Source organism: Lutra lutra, chromosome 12, assembly GCF_902655055.1.
Source record: "Lutra lutra chromosome 12, mLutLut1.2, whole genome shotgun sequence".
Lineage (NCBI taxonomy): Eukaryota > Metazoa > Chordata > Mammalia > Carnivora > Mustelidae > Lutra > Lutra lutra.
Window position 1 is genome coordinate 94,245,956 of NC_062289.1, and position 15,895 is coordinate 94,261,850.

The 15,895-nt window shown below is 49.1% G+C and overlaps 1 protein-coding gene across 2 annotated transcripts; it reads right to left on the reverse strand.

Moving 5' to 3' along the window:
* Positions 1-143: 143 nt before the first annotated feature.
* OASL (2'-5'-oligoadenylate synthetase like) lies at positions 144-14,187 on the reverse strand. 2 transcript variants are annotated; one of them, XM_047697796.1, is made up of 6 exons: positions 13,746-14,187; positions 10,188-10,470; positions 8,912-9,087; positions 5,641-5,882; positions 3,061-3,208; positions 144-1,465 (listed from the first exon to the last, which is right to left on the reverse strand). In XM_047697796.1, the coding sequence occupies exons 1-6, from the start codon at positions 13,941-13,943 to the stop codon at positions 965-967; spliced, it is 1,548 nt and encodes a 515-aa protein (XP_047553752.1). In that variant the 5' UTR covers positions 13,944-14,187; the 3' UTR covers positions 144-964. The 2 variants fall into 2 exon arrangements, 1 of the variants encoding a protein (XP_047553752.1); XR_007121947.1 differs by lacking the exon at positions 5,641-5,882 and having other exon boundaries at positions 1,328-1,465.
* Positions 14,188-15,895: the final 1,708 nt, after the last annotated feature.

Genomic DNA, 15,895 nt, shown 5'->3' on the forward strand with positions numbered 1-15,895 from the left:
CTTGCCCCCCAGGGATCCTGCTTCTCCCTCTCCCTCTGCTCTTACCCCTGCTTGTGCTCTCTCTCTCTCTAATAAATAAATAAAATCTTAAAAAATATGTGTTAAGAAACAAAAAAGGAATCGGGGCAAAGGCGAGGGGGGAAATGAAACTTTTTATTGGGTGATTGGAGTAACCTGATCACATGAAGTCCTCTGATGATAGAGATACTGTTCTTTTCCAAAAGCCTTTGGACTATTACATACCATTTGTGTGTGTGCATCAGGAGTTGAGAGAATTGTTTTACACTTCATCATACTCGCTGTCCCAGACGTTGCCTCCCTCCTCAGTTTCCCAGCAATCCTCACCTCCCAGAGTTAGGATGCTCAAATGATTCAGGAAGAATCACCAGGACAGCATTAGCATGTGTGGAAAGAGATGAAGAGCATCCAAAAGAGAATAAACAAAGGTTATTTATTCCCAGCTTCCTATTACAAGGGAGCCAGCCACTATTCCCTGCAAATTGGCAGAGACTGCAAGACAGAGAAAGCTTTATAGTGGAAAAAAAAAAAAGAAAGTTTCTCTTCACTTCCTGATTGAAGCTGTTGGCATGGGGAAGCAGTAGGTGGCTAACTAGAAGCAGGCTGTCCTCTGTGATTGGTTAGGGAACTTATTTGCCTTTTTCTGGTTGGCTCTACGTTGGAAGTGCAGTGGAATTAGGCAGTTAGTGACCAAGTCCTGATGACTGGGGGTAGATTGCTGCGAAGGTGGTGGTTTGGCTTCCTGGGCTGGGGACTGCAGAGGTTGTGTGGGTCAGAATCCTATCGTCATATGTGGTCTGGCCATTGTCCATTGTATACCAAGTGTCTCACATCCCTCCTCATTCCCCCACTTGCAGGGCTAAGCTAACTATTTACAAAGCTGGTGAAGACATGGCACCTCCCCAGGTGAGAGCCCGAGGAAGTGGCTGATATTCTGAGTCCCGGATTAGCGGGGCGGAAATGGAAAGCTTTTAGCTTTCTTCTTGGAGAGGATAAGGGTGTCACCGTCCTGGATCCCATAGCTGCACAAAGACGACCAATCCTGCAGGACTTGACCTTGGAACTGCAGCTGCTGCTTTTTTCTGGGCAGCCCCTGCTCGTCTTCAATCTGGTGCTTCAGGCCTAGGATGAAGCTTTTGGGGTCAATGCCATAGGCATGGCTCCCCCCATCGGGATTCTTCACAAATACCTGGATCTCGTGGGAGGTGGTCTCCACCAGACAGAGGCGAATGTTGGAGAAGATGCTGTAATAGGCCAAGGAGCACTGGCTACTGAGGAGCTGTCGCTTGCCACCGGGCTCCTGGAAGGACAGAGGCTTCAGGGCCAAGGACCCCTGGCTCTCCCAGATCTTCTCTTGGATCTTCTTTATGGGCTCATAAGGGTTCACCGTAAGAATCATATCTGAGTAACCCCACTGTCCCACTGTCACTTGGATGTCTCGTGTCCTCTGGAAAGGAGAGAAGAGGGAGAGGGGGGTCAATTCTACGCTCCTCTGCCTGACATGCAGAAGTTCCCCTTACCTGTCCCTAAGTTTCCAACAGCAGCCGCAGTAGCAACACACTTGGGCTGTGCCAACCACCTTCTAGGCCCTGTGCTGGGCGCCCGCACTCTTCTGAATGCATTTTACTCTCACAGTGATAAGGGAAATCTGTGTTCTAATGTGGCCAACCAATCCAGCAGGAGATCCCAGTCCCAACCCCAGGGCCATTCCAGGTTTTCCCCCTGCTCCCACTGGCAGTGGCTGTAAGAGTGGCACAAAGTGCCCCCTTTGTGCTCCAGGCTCAGACCTTGAGAGATTACTCTCCTCTGAGCCTACCGGCATTAAATAAACCTTGGATCCTCCAAGGTCTCCGAGTGCCACTGGGTTCTTTGGCCAGGATCCAGTCCGGGTCCCATACAACAGCAGCCTCATGAGGTTGGTTCCTATCATCCCCTTGCACAGATGAGGAAACTGTGGTTGAGCAGGGTTAAGTGACTTGGCGACCATCACAGAGGTAGTGAGGAGCATAGCAGGTATTTGAACCAAGGTCAGACTCCAAAGTCTGTTCTTCACCACCACCGGAGGTCATGCTCCAGGTTCTTGGAGTCCCGGGTGGCTGGAGAACAGCACCTGGCTGGCGCTGGGTGGGGCTGGACCCCTAGCTGATCTTTTCAAGAAGGAATATAGGCCCAAAATCCCCACGTCCTCTGATTTTCAAGATTAAACATCTTTGCAAAATGGTTTTTATACTCAGGAAAAATTCAGAGGCATATATATTTCAGTCTGTCTGTGGGCCTCACTTGGCTGGTGGCCCCCACAAAGACCTGGGCATAAATCCTGGCTCTGCTCCAAGCAGTGTGATGTTGGTTAATTCACTTAACCTCTCTGAGTCTCAGTTTCTTCATCTGTAAAATGGGGCTAACAATGTTCGAGATAGTGATAATAATATTTGACCTCTCTATTTGACAGACTTGTCCCAGGACAAGTGCTTGGCAAGTTATTAAGTACAAGAGGAATAGAATCAAAGTGATTATTATGATCTTTGCGTGTACAGCAGGTTTGCCACTGCATAATAATATTACTTGGCATTTTTTGTTCCCCGAGTAACTTCCCTCGTAGTTCTTTTCTTTCCAGCAGTTTTGTGCAAGGTTGTTTTCATGGGCTTGCTTCCCACCCAAATCCAGTGAGTTCTTTGAGAGTAGGAGCCATGTTTGATTTCTACCCCACTGTTGTCCCCACCAGCCCCAAGTGCTGGCACGAAACAGCTGCTGAATTCACTCGCGTGGTCTCAATTCCTGCCCACAGTGATCGGGAGCATGACAGCTCTCTTTTCCGGTTATGGCGAAGAGAAAGAAAAAGAGAACATGGATTTAAAGGAAGCAATCTGAGGCTCAGCGGGTTGAAAATGTTCCCAACTTCACAGAGCTGCCGGGTGCCAGGACTGTCTAGTTCTAAAGCCTTGTTGGTGCCATCAACACAGAAGGTAAGTAAATAAGTAAATTCTCTGCAGTTACCTCCTTCTGAGCTTCAAGCCCCTGACAAACCCACAGAAGAGCCATTACCTTCACATTCCAGCTGGGGACTGGGTTCTCTTTGTTGTCATAGCAACAGTTCTGTTTCAGGCACTGGGAGGCCCTCTCAGCGACTATGTCCCATCTGTATCCTTCTGCCACATTGTGGGTGGGGTCGGCTGGATCCAGGATGATGGGCCTGCAGCACAGGGAGAGGGTTCCCAGGCTCTTTCTGGTCTGCAGGCCAGAAAGAAGCCTGTTCAAGGAATCATCTAATCAAAACCACTGAGCATGCGCTGGATGTGGAGCCCGGGGCGGGGGGCCATCAGTCCCGGAGGGTCCAGGAACATTGCTGGAGAGGAACAGATCGGGGTTGATTATATTTCCAAGAAGTCCTTTTTGGGGTGTGGAGTGTTGAGATCCCCAAAGGCATGCTGTAGCAAGAACAGAGGCCTGCTCGGGCAGGTGGGCCTCTTAAGATCAGAGCTTTTGTTTTGCTGAGCAAGCTTACTACGTAGGTAACTTTGAGGCTAGGGCTGCTGAATTGCTTTGGATAATAGAAACACCGTCAGCACTAACCACTGAGAGTTACTGAGGCACTGGGTCAAGCCCTATGGGAATTAACCTATTTTAATCCTTATTAACAGTTCTAGGAGGGAAAGACTATTAGACTATTGGTTTCTTTCTTTCTTTCTTTTTTTTCCTTAAGATTTATTTACTTAAGAGAGAGCATGCAAAATGCATGAGCCGGGGGAGGGGCAGAGGGAGAGGAAGACAAGCAGACTCCGGCTGAGTGGGGAGGCCTGGTGTGGGGCTCCATCACAGGACCTTGAGATCATGACCCAAGCTGAAATCAAGAGTCGGCTGCTTACCTAATTGAGCCCCCCCGGGGTGCCCCGGGGAGAGACTATTTTATTGCTGTTATATATCCCCATTTCACAGATGAGAAAACTGAGGCACAGACTTCTCTAAGTTCTTACTGTCAGCAGATGGGTGTTCCTATCCCTTTGCTCTGGTTCAACAGAGAAGAGGTTGGGCTGCCCCCAATCATCTCTCTTCTGTATAAATGGTGAATGAATACTTAGCGAATATTGGCTCAAAGAGGGTCTAACAGTCTCCTTAGGTTGCTTGGGGTGAGCACATGGGTCAGATGCCAAGCCCATGATTAAGTTCTGGCTCTTGCCCTCCAGGAGCTTTTGGCTTAGGAGGGAGCTGTGACTTCATCTATGACAGAATGTGACAGTGTGCTATGGGAGGGTGCTGGACACCACAGGCTCTATGCTTGCTACCCCCAACATCCCTGCACCCCAAAACAGCCTTGCCTGAACTAGGGAGAAGTGCCAGGCTTCCCTACAGGGTAAGATCTCCTGACCCAAAGTGACCCACCAGGTGACCTGACATGTAGGGTTTGGGCCCAATGAATAGACTGGTTCCTTCTGGGGTTTGGACCAAGGATAAGGGAGGTCCCTCATCACATGGAAGTGAGAGGGAGTAGGGCAGGTGTAGGGAAAGAACCAGAGGCCGTCAGAGGAAGAGACGGCATGTGGACCATGCGAGGGAGTGGCAGAGAAAGAGGGTGTCTGTAGGTTTGCCTCAGGTCCTGATGGTTTCCTAACCTCAAATTTCTGGGCATCCTTAGAATGAATCCTCTTTTCATCAGGAGACTGGGTTTTACTTCCTTGTTTAAAAAAAAAAAAAAAAGGGACCCAACATTCACATAAGGGACAATAAACATTCTTGGGATATTGCTTGCACTGACCTAGAGCTTCTAATATCAAGAGTTGTCTCAGGCTGGGTTTCTCCAAAAGCAGATCCCAGGAGAAGGATGTGAGTGCCAATGGTTGATTAAAAGGACAGGCCAGGAAGCCCCAGTCAGGGAGTGGGAGAGTGATACAGGAAGGGAAGGATACGGATGAAAGGTTTGTATTGAGGTGATTCCCACTGTGGGCAACTGGAGGCTAGTCCCAGCACAGGGACTCTGGGAAACAATGTAGCACACGTGACCCTAAGAGAGTCCTTCCATCTGGGATGGGAGGGAGCTGGGGTGTTTATCCACCAGCCTCCACCGGCCACTGGGGGAGGCTGAAAGCCCCAGGCAAAGGCTGGAGGCTGAGCCAGCCTTCACATAAACGGTGACAATCCCGGGGTTGGGGATGGGTGCTGGTGCTCCGTAGAGCTACATGCGCCATGAGAGTGAACACCTCTCTGGCATCTACCGTAGATCAGACCACATGGGCCCTTTAGGTATTTCCCCAAACCCTTACAATAGCCTGCATTGTAGATGCCACTTACTCCTGCTTTACAGAGGAGGAGCTGAGGCTCACAGCGGTGAGAAAAAGCCAGAACTGGGATGAAACCCGGCTGTCCACGATTCTTTCCACATTTCCATGCCGTTGCTAGAATGCCCCGAAATGGTCTTTTGGAAGCAAGAGAGCTAAATAGGGTGGGGTTCCTTGAGGCACAAGGAGAAGGCTTACAGCCCCTCTGCCCACCGGGGCATTTTGAAAGGTTTGAGATGTCAGTGTGATTTTAGTGCTTAACAAAGCAGCCCTCCCATTCAATGCGACACTGCCTTTGCCTCTCTTCTTTCTGTTCTCTGTGAGGTGTGGCAGACACGCAGGGGCCCAGTACCTGTCTCTTTTGAGCTGTTTTCTGACAAAATCCTTGATGACTGGGTTCTGGAATGTGTAGTACTTGGTCCAGTAGATGCAGAGGAACTTAAACTCCTGGAGCAGTTCCATCACTGAGGTGAAGCCTTCATCCAGCCTGAAATTCTCATTTTCCTGAGTACCCATCTCCCAGGCGTAGATGGTCAGCAGCTCGAGGGCATAGTCAGGGGGCAGCGCGGCCCTGGGGCACTTGGCTTTCACGTACTGTTGAAAGAGACAGGAGAGACCCCAAGATGTTGTGTCAGGATTGCTCTAGATGGACCGGAAACTGGCAACTCCAACTTCTTGTCTCAGCTCTGCCACCTACTGGCTGTGTAATCTTGGCCAGTCGCTTTCCCACTCTGGCCCTAAATGGTTTCCCTGTTTCAGAATTAAGGGGCTCAGTTGGTCCAGTGGATTTCAAACTATTCCTTTTTTTTTTTTTTTTTTTAAGATTTTAGTTTTGGGGCACCTGGGTGGCTCAGTGGGTTAGAGCCTCTGTCTTCAGCTCAGGTCATGATCCCAGGGTGCTGGGATGGAGCCCCACATCAGGCTCTCTGCTCAGCAGGGAGCCTGTGTCCCCCTCTCTCTCTGCCTGTCTCTCTGCCTACTTGTGATCTCTGTCTTTCAAATAGATAAATAAAGCCTTAAAAAAATATTTTAGTTTTAAGCAATCTCTGCACCCAATGTAGGGCTCCAAGCCTCAACTCCGAGATCAAGAATTGTATACGACACTAACTGAGCCAGCCAGTGGACTGGAATGGACTTAGGAAGAGGTGTCCCAAAGAGTGAATGTGTTGGGCTCTAGATCCGAGCCTAAGCAACTCCATTTCTATCTATTTACTGTACTAGGCTTCTTCTGAAAGATTTCCTTTAAAGAAAAGTCTTCTTTGCTGATAGAAAAAGAGGGGTGGGAATGTAAGATTTTATAGGCGAGATCAACACGACACCAGGCGAGGTAGGCAAAAGGCAAGATTTATTAAAGGCACTCTCTGGCGAAGTTTCAGGGCTCAGGAGAAGGGGAGCCAGGAAAGTCGTGCCGGGAGGAGGTGGGCACCCTTGGGCGAGGTTCCATGACTCCGGAAGGGGGAGTCGGAGAAGTCGCACTGGGACGGAGTCGGTGGGGGTCTTTTATCGGGCCAAGGCAGGGCATGGGCTCACATCCATGTATGGTAAGGTATTTGGTGATCGGAGGGTATGGGGTGGGGTGTCCTGATACTTCTGTTTCCTGCATAGGTATCGGGTTATCTATGGAGACATGACCTGGGCATACATCCTTTTGGCGGGAGAGTCAAGGGTTGAGGAAGGTGGGGGAGGGGGCTGGAAGATGGCGGCCCAGGCGGTCATTTCTATTGTTCCTCCTGCTTTCCTAGAGCCACCGACCCAACAGGGAAGTTTCTACAGAACTTGGCAATAGCCGAGATTCTGTGGGGGAACACAGAAGGCTCTAGGAAGCATTTCTCTCTTCTCCATTGTATAGTACCTATGCTGTTTGGATGGGATTGCCACTCCCCTCAATGCCAGGGTGAATCCTGTTACGAGCTGATAATTGTCCTTACTGTTTAAGTCAGTTTTTTTTTTTTTAAGATTTTATTTATTTGACAGATCACAAGTAGGCAGAGAGGCAAGCAGAGAGAGAGGGGGAAGCAGGCTCCCTGCTAAGCAGAGAGCCCAATACGGGGCTCGATCCTAGGACCCTGAGATCATGACCTGAGCCGAAGGCAGAGGCTTCACCCACTGAGCCACCCAGGCGCCCCTGTTTAGGTCAGTTTAAGTTGGTTTTTCTCCTACTTGCAAAAGAAAGCATCTTTCCTGATACCAGTCACTTCCTGTCTAAAGAATCTTTCTAGGGGCGTCTGTGTAGGTCAGTCGGTTCAGTGGCCGACTCTTGATTTTGGCTCAGGTTGTTACCTCAGGGTCCTGAGGCTGAGCTCCACAGGGGACTCTGCACTCAGCAGGGAGTCTGTTTGAGATTCTTTCCCTCTGCACTCCCCCCACCACCAGGTGCATGTACTCTCTCTCTCTCTCTCTCTCAAATAAATAAACAAATCTTTTTTAAAAAAGAGAGAGAAATCATATGCGATCAAATCCTTGTTTTAAGGAGGAGGCTCGAACAAAAACAGAAGGGAGGCATCTAGAAGCAAAGCTGATATACTGTCCTGTGGACATTACCAGAAAAAGGGCATATCATATGTAAGAAGAAAGCACTTTGCATTCTTAGACAGCAAGCAAATGAATCATTCTGCAGAGTTCTAGTTCTCCAAAGCCACAAAACCTTGCATTTCCTGTAAGTGACTGACTAACCACCAAACCAGCTTTGTTCTTGGCTTTGGGCATTCTGATTACGGAAGATGTACCACAACCTTGGTTGACTTGATAATCGTGTAAGAAGAAAATGGCTGTTTCCTTCCACCCCCCACTCCCACCCCCAATAAACAGAGTAACTGTAAACTTACTAACCTTGGAAATTTTCTGATTCTGTTTTTTAAATATATATTTATTTATTTTAGAGAGACAGAAAGCGAGTGAGTGGGGGGAGGAGCAGAGGGAGAGCCTGAGAGAGAAAATCCTCAAGCAGACTCCCCACTGAGTGTGGGGCTCTATGTGGGGTTTGACCCCAGGACCCTGAATGATTGGGTTACCCAGGGGTGTGTGTATGTGTGTGTGTGTGTGTTTGCGTGTGTGTATTTTAATATATATAAAAAGCATCTTTCTTCCCCCCTTTCTAACTTTGGGTTTGTTTCTGAGTCTTCCTTTCATAAGTTTAGTTGACTTTGTTCATGGAGATATTTTGAAATGTACCTGGTACCATGCAAGCCATCATCTGTGAAATCTAAAAATGGGCTGCTGCAGATATATTCACTCGGTAATGACCATGACAGGAACACGGGTGTTTGTGGGGGAAACTGGTGTGGGTGTAATTAACAGAAACCTTCCTTCTGTTAGTCCTTAACTAGCTGAGATTAACTAACATCTGGAGAACTCAATGTAGTCAGTGCTAGCCAGTATCGACTGAAACTGGGGTGTCACAGACACTTGTGTCCTGGAAAATATTGTATATTCCTTGCTTTTCTCCTTCCTTCTGTTCCTCCTCCTCCTCCTCCACCACCTTCATCACTATTTCAACTTACAGTTTAAAAGATTAGCATTTCCCCCCCTTCCCCACTACCGCCCCCAACCTTGATGCAGGCCCCGCCTCCTCTTCCCCGCCCTCTACAGGCTCCCTCTATCCCCCATCCTGGCAGCCCCCTCACCTGCAGGTACCAGTGCTTTACTAGCCGGAGGAGGCTCTTCAGCTTGGTTGGCCGATATTTCACGAAGTTTCTCTGCAGCTCGCTGAAGGATGGGGAGGAATATCCAGGGTAACCCTGGGCCTCAATCAGACTCACATAGACCTCAGGATGTGGCTGAGTGTTGGAAACAGAAGGCCCTGGGGTGAGAGGGAGCAAAGGTAGAGAGCCGGGATTTAGGAAAACCCAGGTCGTTAAGTGGGGAGGAGGGGGCGGAGCCTGCTAATTTCACTGGACTGTCTCCCCAGGGAAACCGGACTCCTCACGGCCTGAGAGAATCAAGGTTTGCCTTGCTTGATTGTCCTTCTGGAGAACCAAAAGTGGGCTTGCCATTCTTCAGGCCACTCAAAGACTGTTATTCTCTCTCGAGGTCCCCAACCCCCCAGGTCCCCTTGATGTCTGCTTGGGATTTCTCAGTGACTGATTCCAACCTCCTGACACCAGAAGCGAGGACCAGGGTCAGATAAGAGAGCAGGCGGCCTCAAGGGCATTTGCAGAAGGGTGTGCTTCCGCGGCAGCCATCACTAATGCATCCCGGCACTCTTGTTCTTGCCCAGGTGGGACCCAGTTTCTGACACCGTCCCTACAAGGTGGATCCTAGCAGCCACCCATCTGGAGGAAACCTGATTCACCTGGGGTTGTAGCTGATACTGTTTACTCCAAACCCCAAGACTCTTTGCCTGAGGACAAACTCAGACAAGGGCGATGGTAAGTTGGGGAATAAACATCCCACGCTGTATTTGATTGAGGGGTACTCTGTGTTGTCCCCTAGAGTTCTCCAGGGGCACGAAGCCAGAGGCTTGTGTTGGTGACTTTGTGATGCTTCCTCCCTTCCCTATCCCTTTCCCCTACTTCCCTCTTAGCATTTCCCAGGACTGCTTATCCTCACATCTTTGTCTTAGGGTCTGCTTCTGGAAAAGCCCAAACAAGGACAAGCCCTGGCACCCGTGATAAATACTACAGGAAGACCCCAGTTTCTGCTTCTAACACCTTCCCCTCTGCCGCTCTCATCTCCTCTTGCAATCATGTATTTATCCACATGATTCTTTGATAATTGTTTCCCAAGTTGATCTACACAATGGCCCGAGTTGGGCCAGCCCCAACTGAGCCCCCAGCTCAGGATGTAGGTTGAACAGATGAATGCAGGTGTCTGCAGGTGGCCGTGAATGAGAGGTGTGAGAGTTCAGGTCTCCCTGAGATGGCAGGTGTGTGCATCTGATGGGCTTCCCCTCCCCCTTACCCAGGGCCCTGTAGGCAGGCACGATGGTGACCGTGATGGGCTCTGCCGTCCTCCTGGTCTCGATGGTAAAGACAAGAGCATCGGGTTCTCCCTGGGTGATTTCCACGTCCTTGAGCCCAAGGGCCAGCAGATCCTGGCAACACAACAGCTTCTTCCATATCAGACTCAGAATGGCTTGGTGGTGCTTGGCCTCTTGCTGGAAGCTGTGGAAACAGCTCAGGAACGCCACCAGTTCTACCTCCAAGTTGTTCCTGACTGCTGTGCCATTCCCGAAGGAGCCTACCTGCGGAACACAGAACCCCGTCACCTACCACTGCCTGTGCCAGGCAGTCCCTGGTGCTCCTTACGTGAATTATCCCATATCCGAGGCTCCCCACAGCCCAGAAGGGTGGGCGGGTGGAACCAACATCCCCTCTTACAGGCGAGGAAACTGAGATTTCAAGAGAAGAAGTCAATCGCTCAGGGTCACACACAGTACACAGCAAGGCCTGGGTTTGAACCCAGGCAGCCTGACTCCAGAGCCCAGACATTGTTTTGCTGCTGAGATGGGGTGTTCTAAGCTGCAGAGTGGTGCCTCCTCCAAGAGATCACTGAGGCCTGCTCCCCAGGGTATTCTAAGCATTTGGGCATCTGAGCCTTTCATGACATTAAAAAGTTGGGAGCAGGATTGCTTGATGGGTAAGAGCCAAGGGGCAGCCTGACTTTGACCTTGACTCCTGCACTTGTTTTTCATCTCTGGTCCATAAATGTGAACCCTAATTCCTCGTCTGCAAAATGAGAGTAACCGTGGAACATGAGTCATTGGGTTCCTGGGAGGATTAGATAAGAGAAGGTGTGCAAGGGGCTTGCCATGGGCCCGGCATGCAGGAAGTCAGCCATATAGCTCTCATCCTCTTCTTTGTCTCGTTGACTCAGATCATCCCTTCTCTGCCTGGGATTCAGTTTCCCCATCTGGATGGAAGGAGCCTGAGCCAGATGATTTGGAAGCAGTCTATTTGATGTTCTGAGAGTCTAGACCCTCTCTCCAGCCCCTCCTGCCTCTGGTATACAAAGTCCTACAAATATCTGGCCTCCTGTCTTTCTCACCCAGGCTGGGAGAGCCCTCAGACCTCAGGGTGGTTACCTCTTCTGGCAAGTGGAATCATGACAGATTGATTATAATGCAACTCTCATGGGTTGAACCTTCACGGTGTCTGGCACTATGGAAGGTCCTTTATGCTCATGGTATCTTTTATTTAATCTTAACACCTGCTGACTGGGGTGGGGACTAGTCACCACAGTAATTGTCCCCAGTGTACAGATGAGAAAGCTGAGACAGTGGATTCATGGCCAGGAGTCATAGTCATGGTCAGTTAAAGGGTCAGAGGACAAGGTGTTCTGACAAGGTGTTCTACTTCTTTCTTCCCTGTGCCCCAAGTCTCTGAGCCAGGCCCTAGTTCTGAGGAGAAGTCTGCCATCTTTTCTTCCTCCTTTTTTTTTTTTTGCATTCTCTTTCTGCACCTTCATTGAGATCCAACATTTCTGCCCCATTTGGCAGGGCTGGGGATGGAACCCTGTGTGCGGATGAAGGGCACATTCCCTTGAAAGCTATGCGCAGACTTCCTGCCTTTTGCAATGAAGACCCAGGAGGAGACTAAAGGACATTCTTGAACAAGCTTCATGACTTACTCCAGTCCAAGTCTTCTTAAACCCAACTCATTCAAGCATTCATTCATGTGAACCAACCAAGCTCCGGATTTTTGTGGGGGTGGGAAGAGGGTTTAGAACATGAATAAAGCATTATTTCTCCTCTACCATTGCTTTGGGGTATCTCTCTTATTTTATGGTTTTGGTGGGAGGGGGAAGTGGCTCTGGTCTCCAGGGAGAATTTGAGGGCTGGGTAAATTCCACTTCATGTCATCAAAACTCATTCAGTTGGTAGCATCCTCTGGTCTCCAGACTAACCCCCTTTCATCCACTTCACCCTCAGGATTGTCAGGGGTGGGGCAGGCTGGGGGAGGGGTCTGCCTGACTCAGAGCAAGAATTTATAATGGTGCTTTTGTTTTGGTGCATTTGCCATGTGCTAATCTCTTAGTTTACATTGACGAGGCTTTTGCTGGACAAGGAGGAAACTGATGATGATGATGATGAGACAGAAGGTATGAGAGATAAGAGGAGTCTAAGAAGGAAAGGAAAGGAAGCCAAGAGTCAAATCGTGGTCTGTCTAAATCCTGTGGCCTCAGCCTCTAGGTGCTGGAGGTGGGTGTAAGGAAGGGCTGGGGACTCGAGATTCTAAATCCTCCTCTGAGGTGAGAACTAGTGCCCTAGGCTGGGAGTCAGGCACCCTAATTCTAGTCCTGCCTTTGTCACTAGCTCACTGTGTGAACCTGAGACATCTCTGAGACATCTCTCACCATCTCTGTACTTCAGTTTCCTTAATGTTTAAACAAAGGGTTGGCCGAGACTGATTTTCCAGGGCTTTTCAGCTTTGACTCCCTTGAATTTTGATTCTAGCTAGGACAAGAAGCAGCTGAAGGAAGGGCATGGGGGGAAAAATCAGTGAGGTTGGCCTAGAGCACCGGCTGTGGAATAGATAGATCCTGGTTCAAATCCCAGCTCCCCCATGAACTGTGTAACCTTGGACAAGTCACCTTACCTCACTGAGCTTCCACTAAAGAAAACTTCTAATCAAAAACTTACAACAGAAAAGTAGGAAGAGACTCCAATGAGCACTCACATATCCAGTCAATTAGTTCCAGCAAGTCTAAACTCCTTGCCACATTTGCTGCATCAAAACCTTGTTAGAGCAATTACAAATACTGAGGAACTTTGTCTCTGAATACTTTAGCATTTTTAAAAAAGATTTTATTTATTCATTTGAGTGTGAGAGAGAGAGCACAAGTAAGGGTAGAGGCAGAAGCAGATTCTCCACTGGCAGGGAGCCCGATGGAGGGCTCAAATCCCAGGACCCCAAGATCATAACCTGAGCTTTTAAAGGCAGACGCTTAACCATCTGAGCCACCCAGGCACTCCTGCTTTAGCATTTGTATCCAGCTAAAGAGAGCACTTCCTCCTGGCCCATAATCACAAAAGGATTATACCTAAACAATCAACAATGCCCTCTATTATCTAATATCCAGGCCATATTAAATTTTCCCTACTTGTCCCCAAACTGTATTTTATGGATGGTCTACTCACACCAGGATCCAATCAGAGACCTTGCATTGCATTTAGTCATTATGAATCTTAAGAGTCTGAACCTCCATTTTGCTCATCTGTAAAATGGGAAAAGAATCGTGCATACCTCAAAGGGTGCATGAATTAGAGCTCGTGTATTGTAAGGGGTTAGGCTAGTGCATCCCAGAAAAGTGAACTATTGTCATGAGTTTCCTTACCAGACTTGTTCCGCTCAAGACAGAAGCAGGGTAGGGTGCAGGCAGCTCAGTGGGGTGCCCTGACATGTCAGCAGCATGGGCTAAGGATAATGAGGCAAGAGGCTCCCAGCATCCTCTGGGATGAGGACCCTCATGCTGCCTTTGCCCGGCCCTGGCTTTATGGATGGAGGGGACCAATCTCACCTTGAGCACCTTGAGCACCCGCACCTTCTCATCCAGTCCGCAGTCTCCCTCAAAGTGCTCTTCTCTCAGAAATTGTTGCACGGTCTGCACAGCCTCCAGAACCTCCATTTTCTGCTCCCGGTAGGGCTGCAGCCATTGAGCCACAAAGGAGTCCAGCCTGGAGGCAGGGGTGGCATACAGCTCCCTGGTCAGTGCCATCTCTGAGCCAGAGGACCACCGCTGCACAGATATATAGCCACACAGTTATCCGGCTCCCTGCACGCCCACTTCTTTAAGGGGGCTCCTCCTCAGTTGACTGCCAGCACCCTGGGAGATAGAGGGGCCAGAGTGGAGAGGAAACCAGGAGGTGACTGGGCTGACCTGGATTCCTCTTCTTGGAGACCCTTTGCCACAGCAGGGGCCCTCCCGCTGGGAGTTCTGGGGCCACCTTAACAAGCTTGACTTCCAGCCCAATCTTTTTGCTATCAGTTTCGATTCTCAGCTGCTTTGGTTTCCCTTTGATGACATTTGGAAACTGAAATCGGCTGAGTTTAGCCCTGGAGGAGCCAATGCTCCCAGTAGGTCAGAGTGGGATGCTCTCTATCAGTCCAGTTACCCCACACTGTCATATGAACCCGAGGCTCAGAAAGATGGGGACTTGCTCATGGTTGGTCAGGGTGAGCTGGGGGAAGCCCAAAGGTCCAGAGTCTGGCAGAACAGACTTTCAGTTCTGGCCTGCCCTTTGCCACACTCTTTACTTCTCTGACCCTCCCATAACTGACCCATAAAAATGGGGTTAATGATCATACCCTCCCCCATAGGTTGTTGTCCAGATTAAGTGTGAGAACACTGAGCACAGAAAACGCTCAGTAAATGCAAATATTATTATTCACTCATGAAGTACCTGTTGAGCACCTGCTAGCTGCCAATGTGTTAAAAAGACAAAATAAGATGAGATTCCTGTCCCCAGGGGCTCTCAGAGCAGTAGGGGAGAGGGGCAAGAGATTCTGAGAGTCCAGTGTGACCCTTAAAAGACTACGGATCTGGCCAGGAGGAAGAGGAGGGCAGACCACAGGCAAAGTAGAAGTCCGAACGATCCTGGTGTGTGCCAGGGATTGAGTTGTCAAATATGCATTGGCACAGAGGGTAAGGAGGAGAGAGGTGAGATATGTGCCTAGAGAGGTGGGCAGGGTTGAATAATTGGAATGTCATCATTCATTCATTCATTCAGTAAATATTTATTGAGTAGCTACTATGTGCCAAGCAGGTGCTGGGGATACAGCAGGGACTAGACAAAAATCTGTGCCTGCAGAGGGTTTACGTTCTGATGGTGGAGACTGACCATAAACAGGATAAATAAGTCAAATTGTAGTAAATAAGACGATGAGAAGTGCTAAGCAGAAAAAGTAAAGCAGGGCAAGAGGTTAAGATATATGGTGTGTGTGTGTGTGTGTGTGTGTGTGTGTGTGTGTATAGGATTATTTAGATGTTCAGTCTCAAATAAGGTGGTTGGAAAGGCCTGAAAAGGAGATATTTGAGCAAAGACACAAAGGAGGCAGAGTGAGCCATGTGTATGCCAGAGGGAAGAGGATGATTCATGGCAGAATGAGCAGCAAGTGCAAAGGTCCTGAGGCATCAGTGTGCCTAGTGGGTTTGAGGAATAACAGCATGACTAGAATGGGATGACCAAAGGGAGAGACTGTGAGGAGATGAGGTTTAAGTGGTAAAATGTTAGGGTGCAAATAGTGTAGGATCTTGAAGACCATTCATTAAGGCTGACTTTTACCCTGAATGAAATGGGGAGCCATTGGAAAGTTTCAAGCAGAGGAATGAAATGGTCTGACTTTCATATTAATGAGATCACACTGGCTGCTAGGGGAAGTTTAGATTAAAAGCAGAGGGTAGTTGTGGAGGTGAGAGGGGAAGCAGGGGCTCAGTTAAAAAGCTACTGCGATAGTCCCAACAGGAGGGCACCTGGGTGGCTCAGTCTGTTAAGTGTCTGCCTTCCACTCAGGTCATGATCTTGGAGCCTAAGATCGAACCCCATGTCAGGCTCGCTGCTCAGTGGGGGGGAATCTGCTTCTCCTCTGCTCCTCCCCCTCTCTCTCAAATAAATAAATCAAAATCTTAAAAAAAAAAAAAGTCCCAACAGGGGATCTGGCAGCTTGGAT

Excerpts from the sequence above, each read along its gene's own strand:
- OASL (XM_047697796.1), bottom strand. The coding sequence starts at position 13,943 with ATGGCACTGACCAGGGAGCTGTATGCCACCCCTGCCTCCAGGCTGGAC. Across the intron at positions 10,471-13,745 it reads GGGTGCTCAAGGTGCTCAAG|GTAGGCTCCTTCGGGAATGG; the intron begins GTGAGATTGGTC and ends TGTGTTCCGCAG. Across the intron at positions 9,088-10,187 it reads GCCTGCCTACAGGGCCCTGG|GGCCTTCTGTTTCCAACACT; the intron begins GTAAGGGGGAGG and ends CTCTCACCCCAG.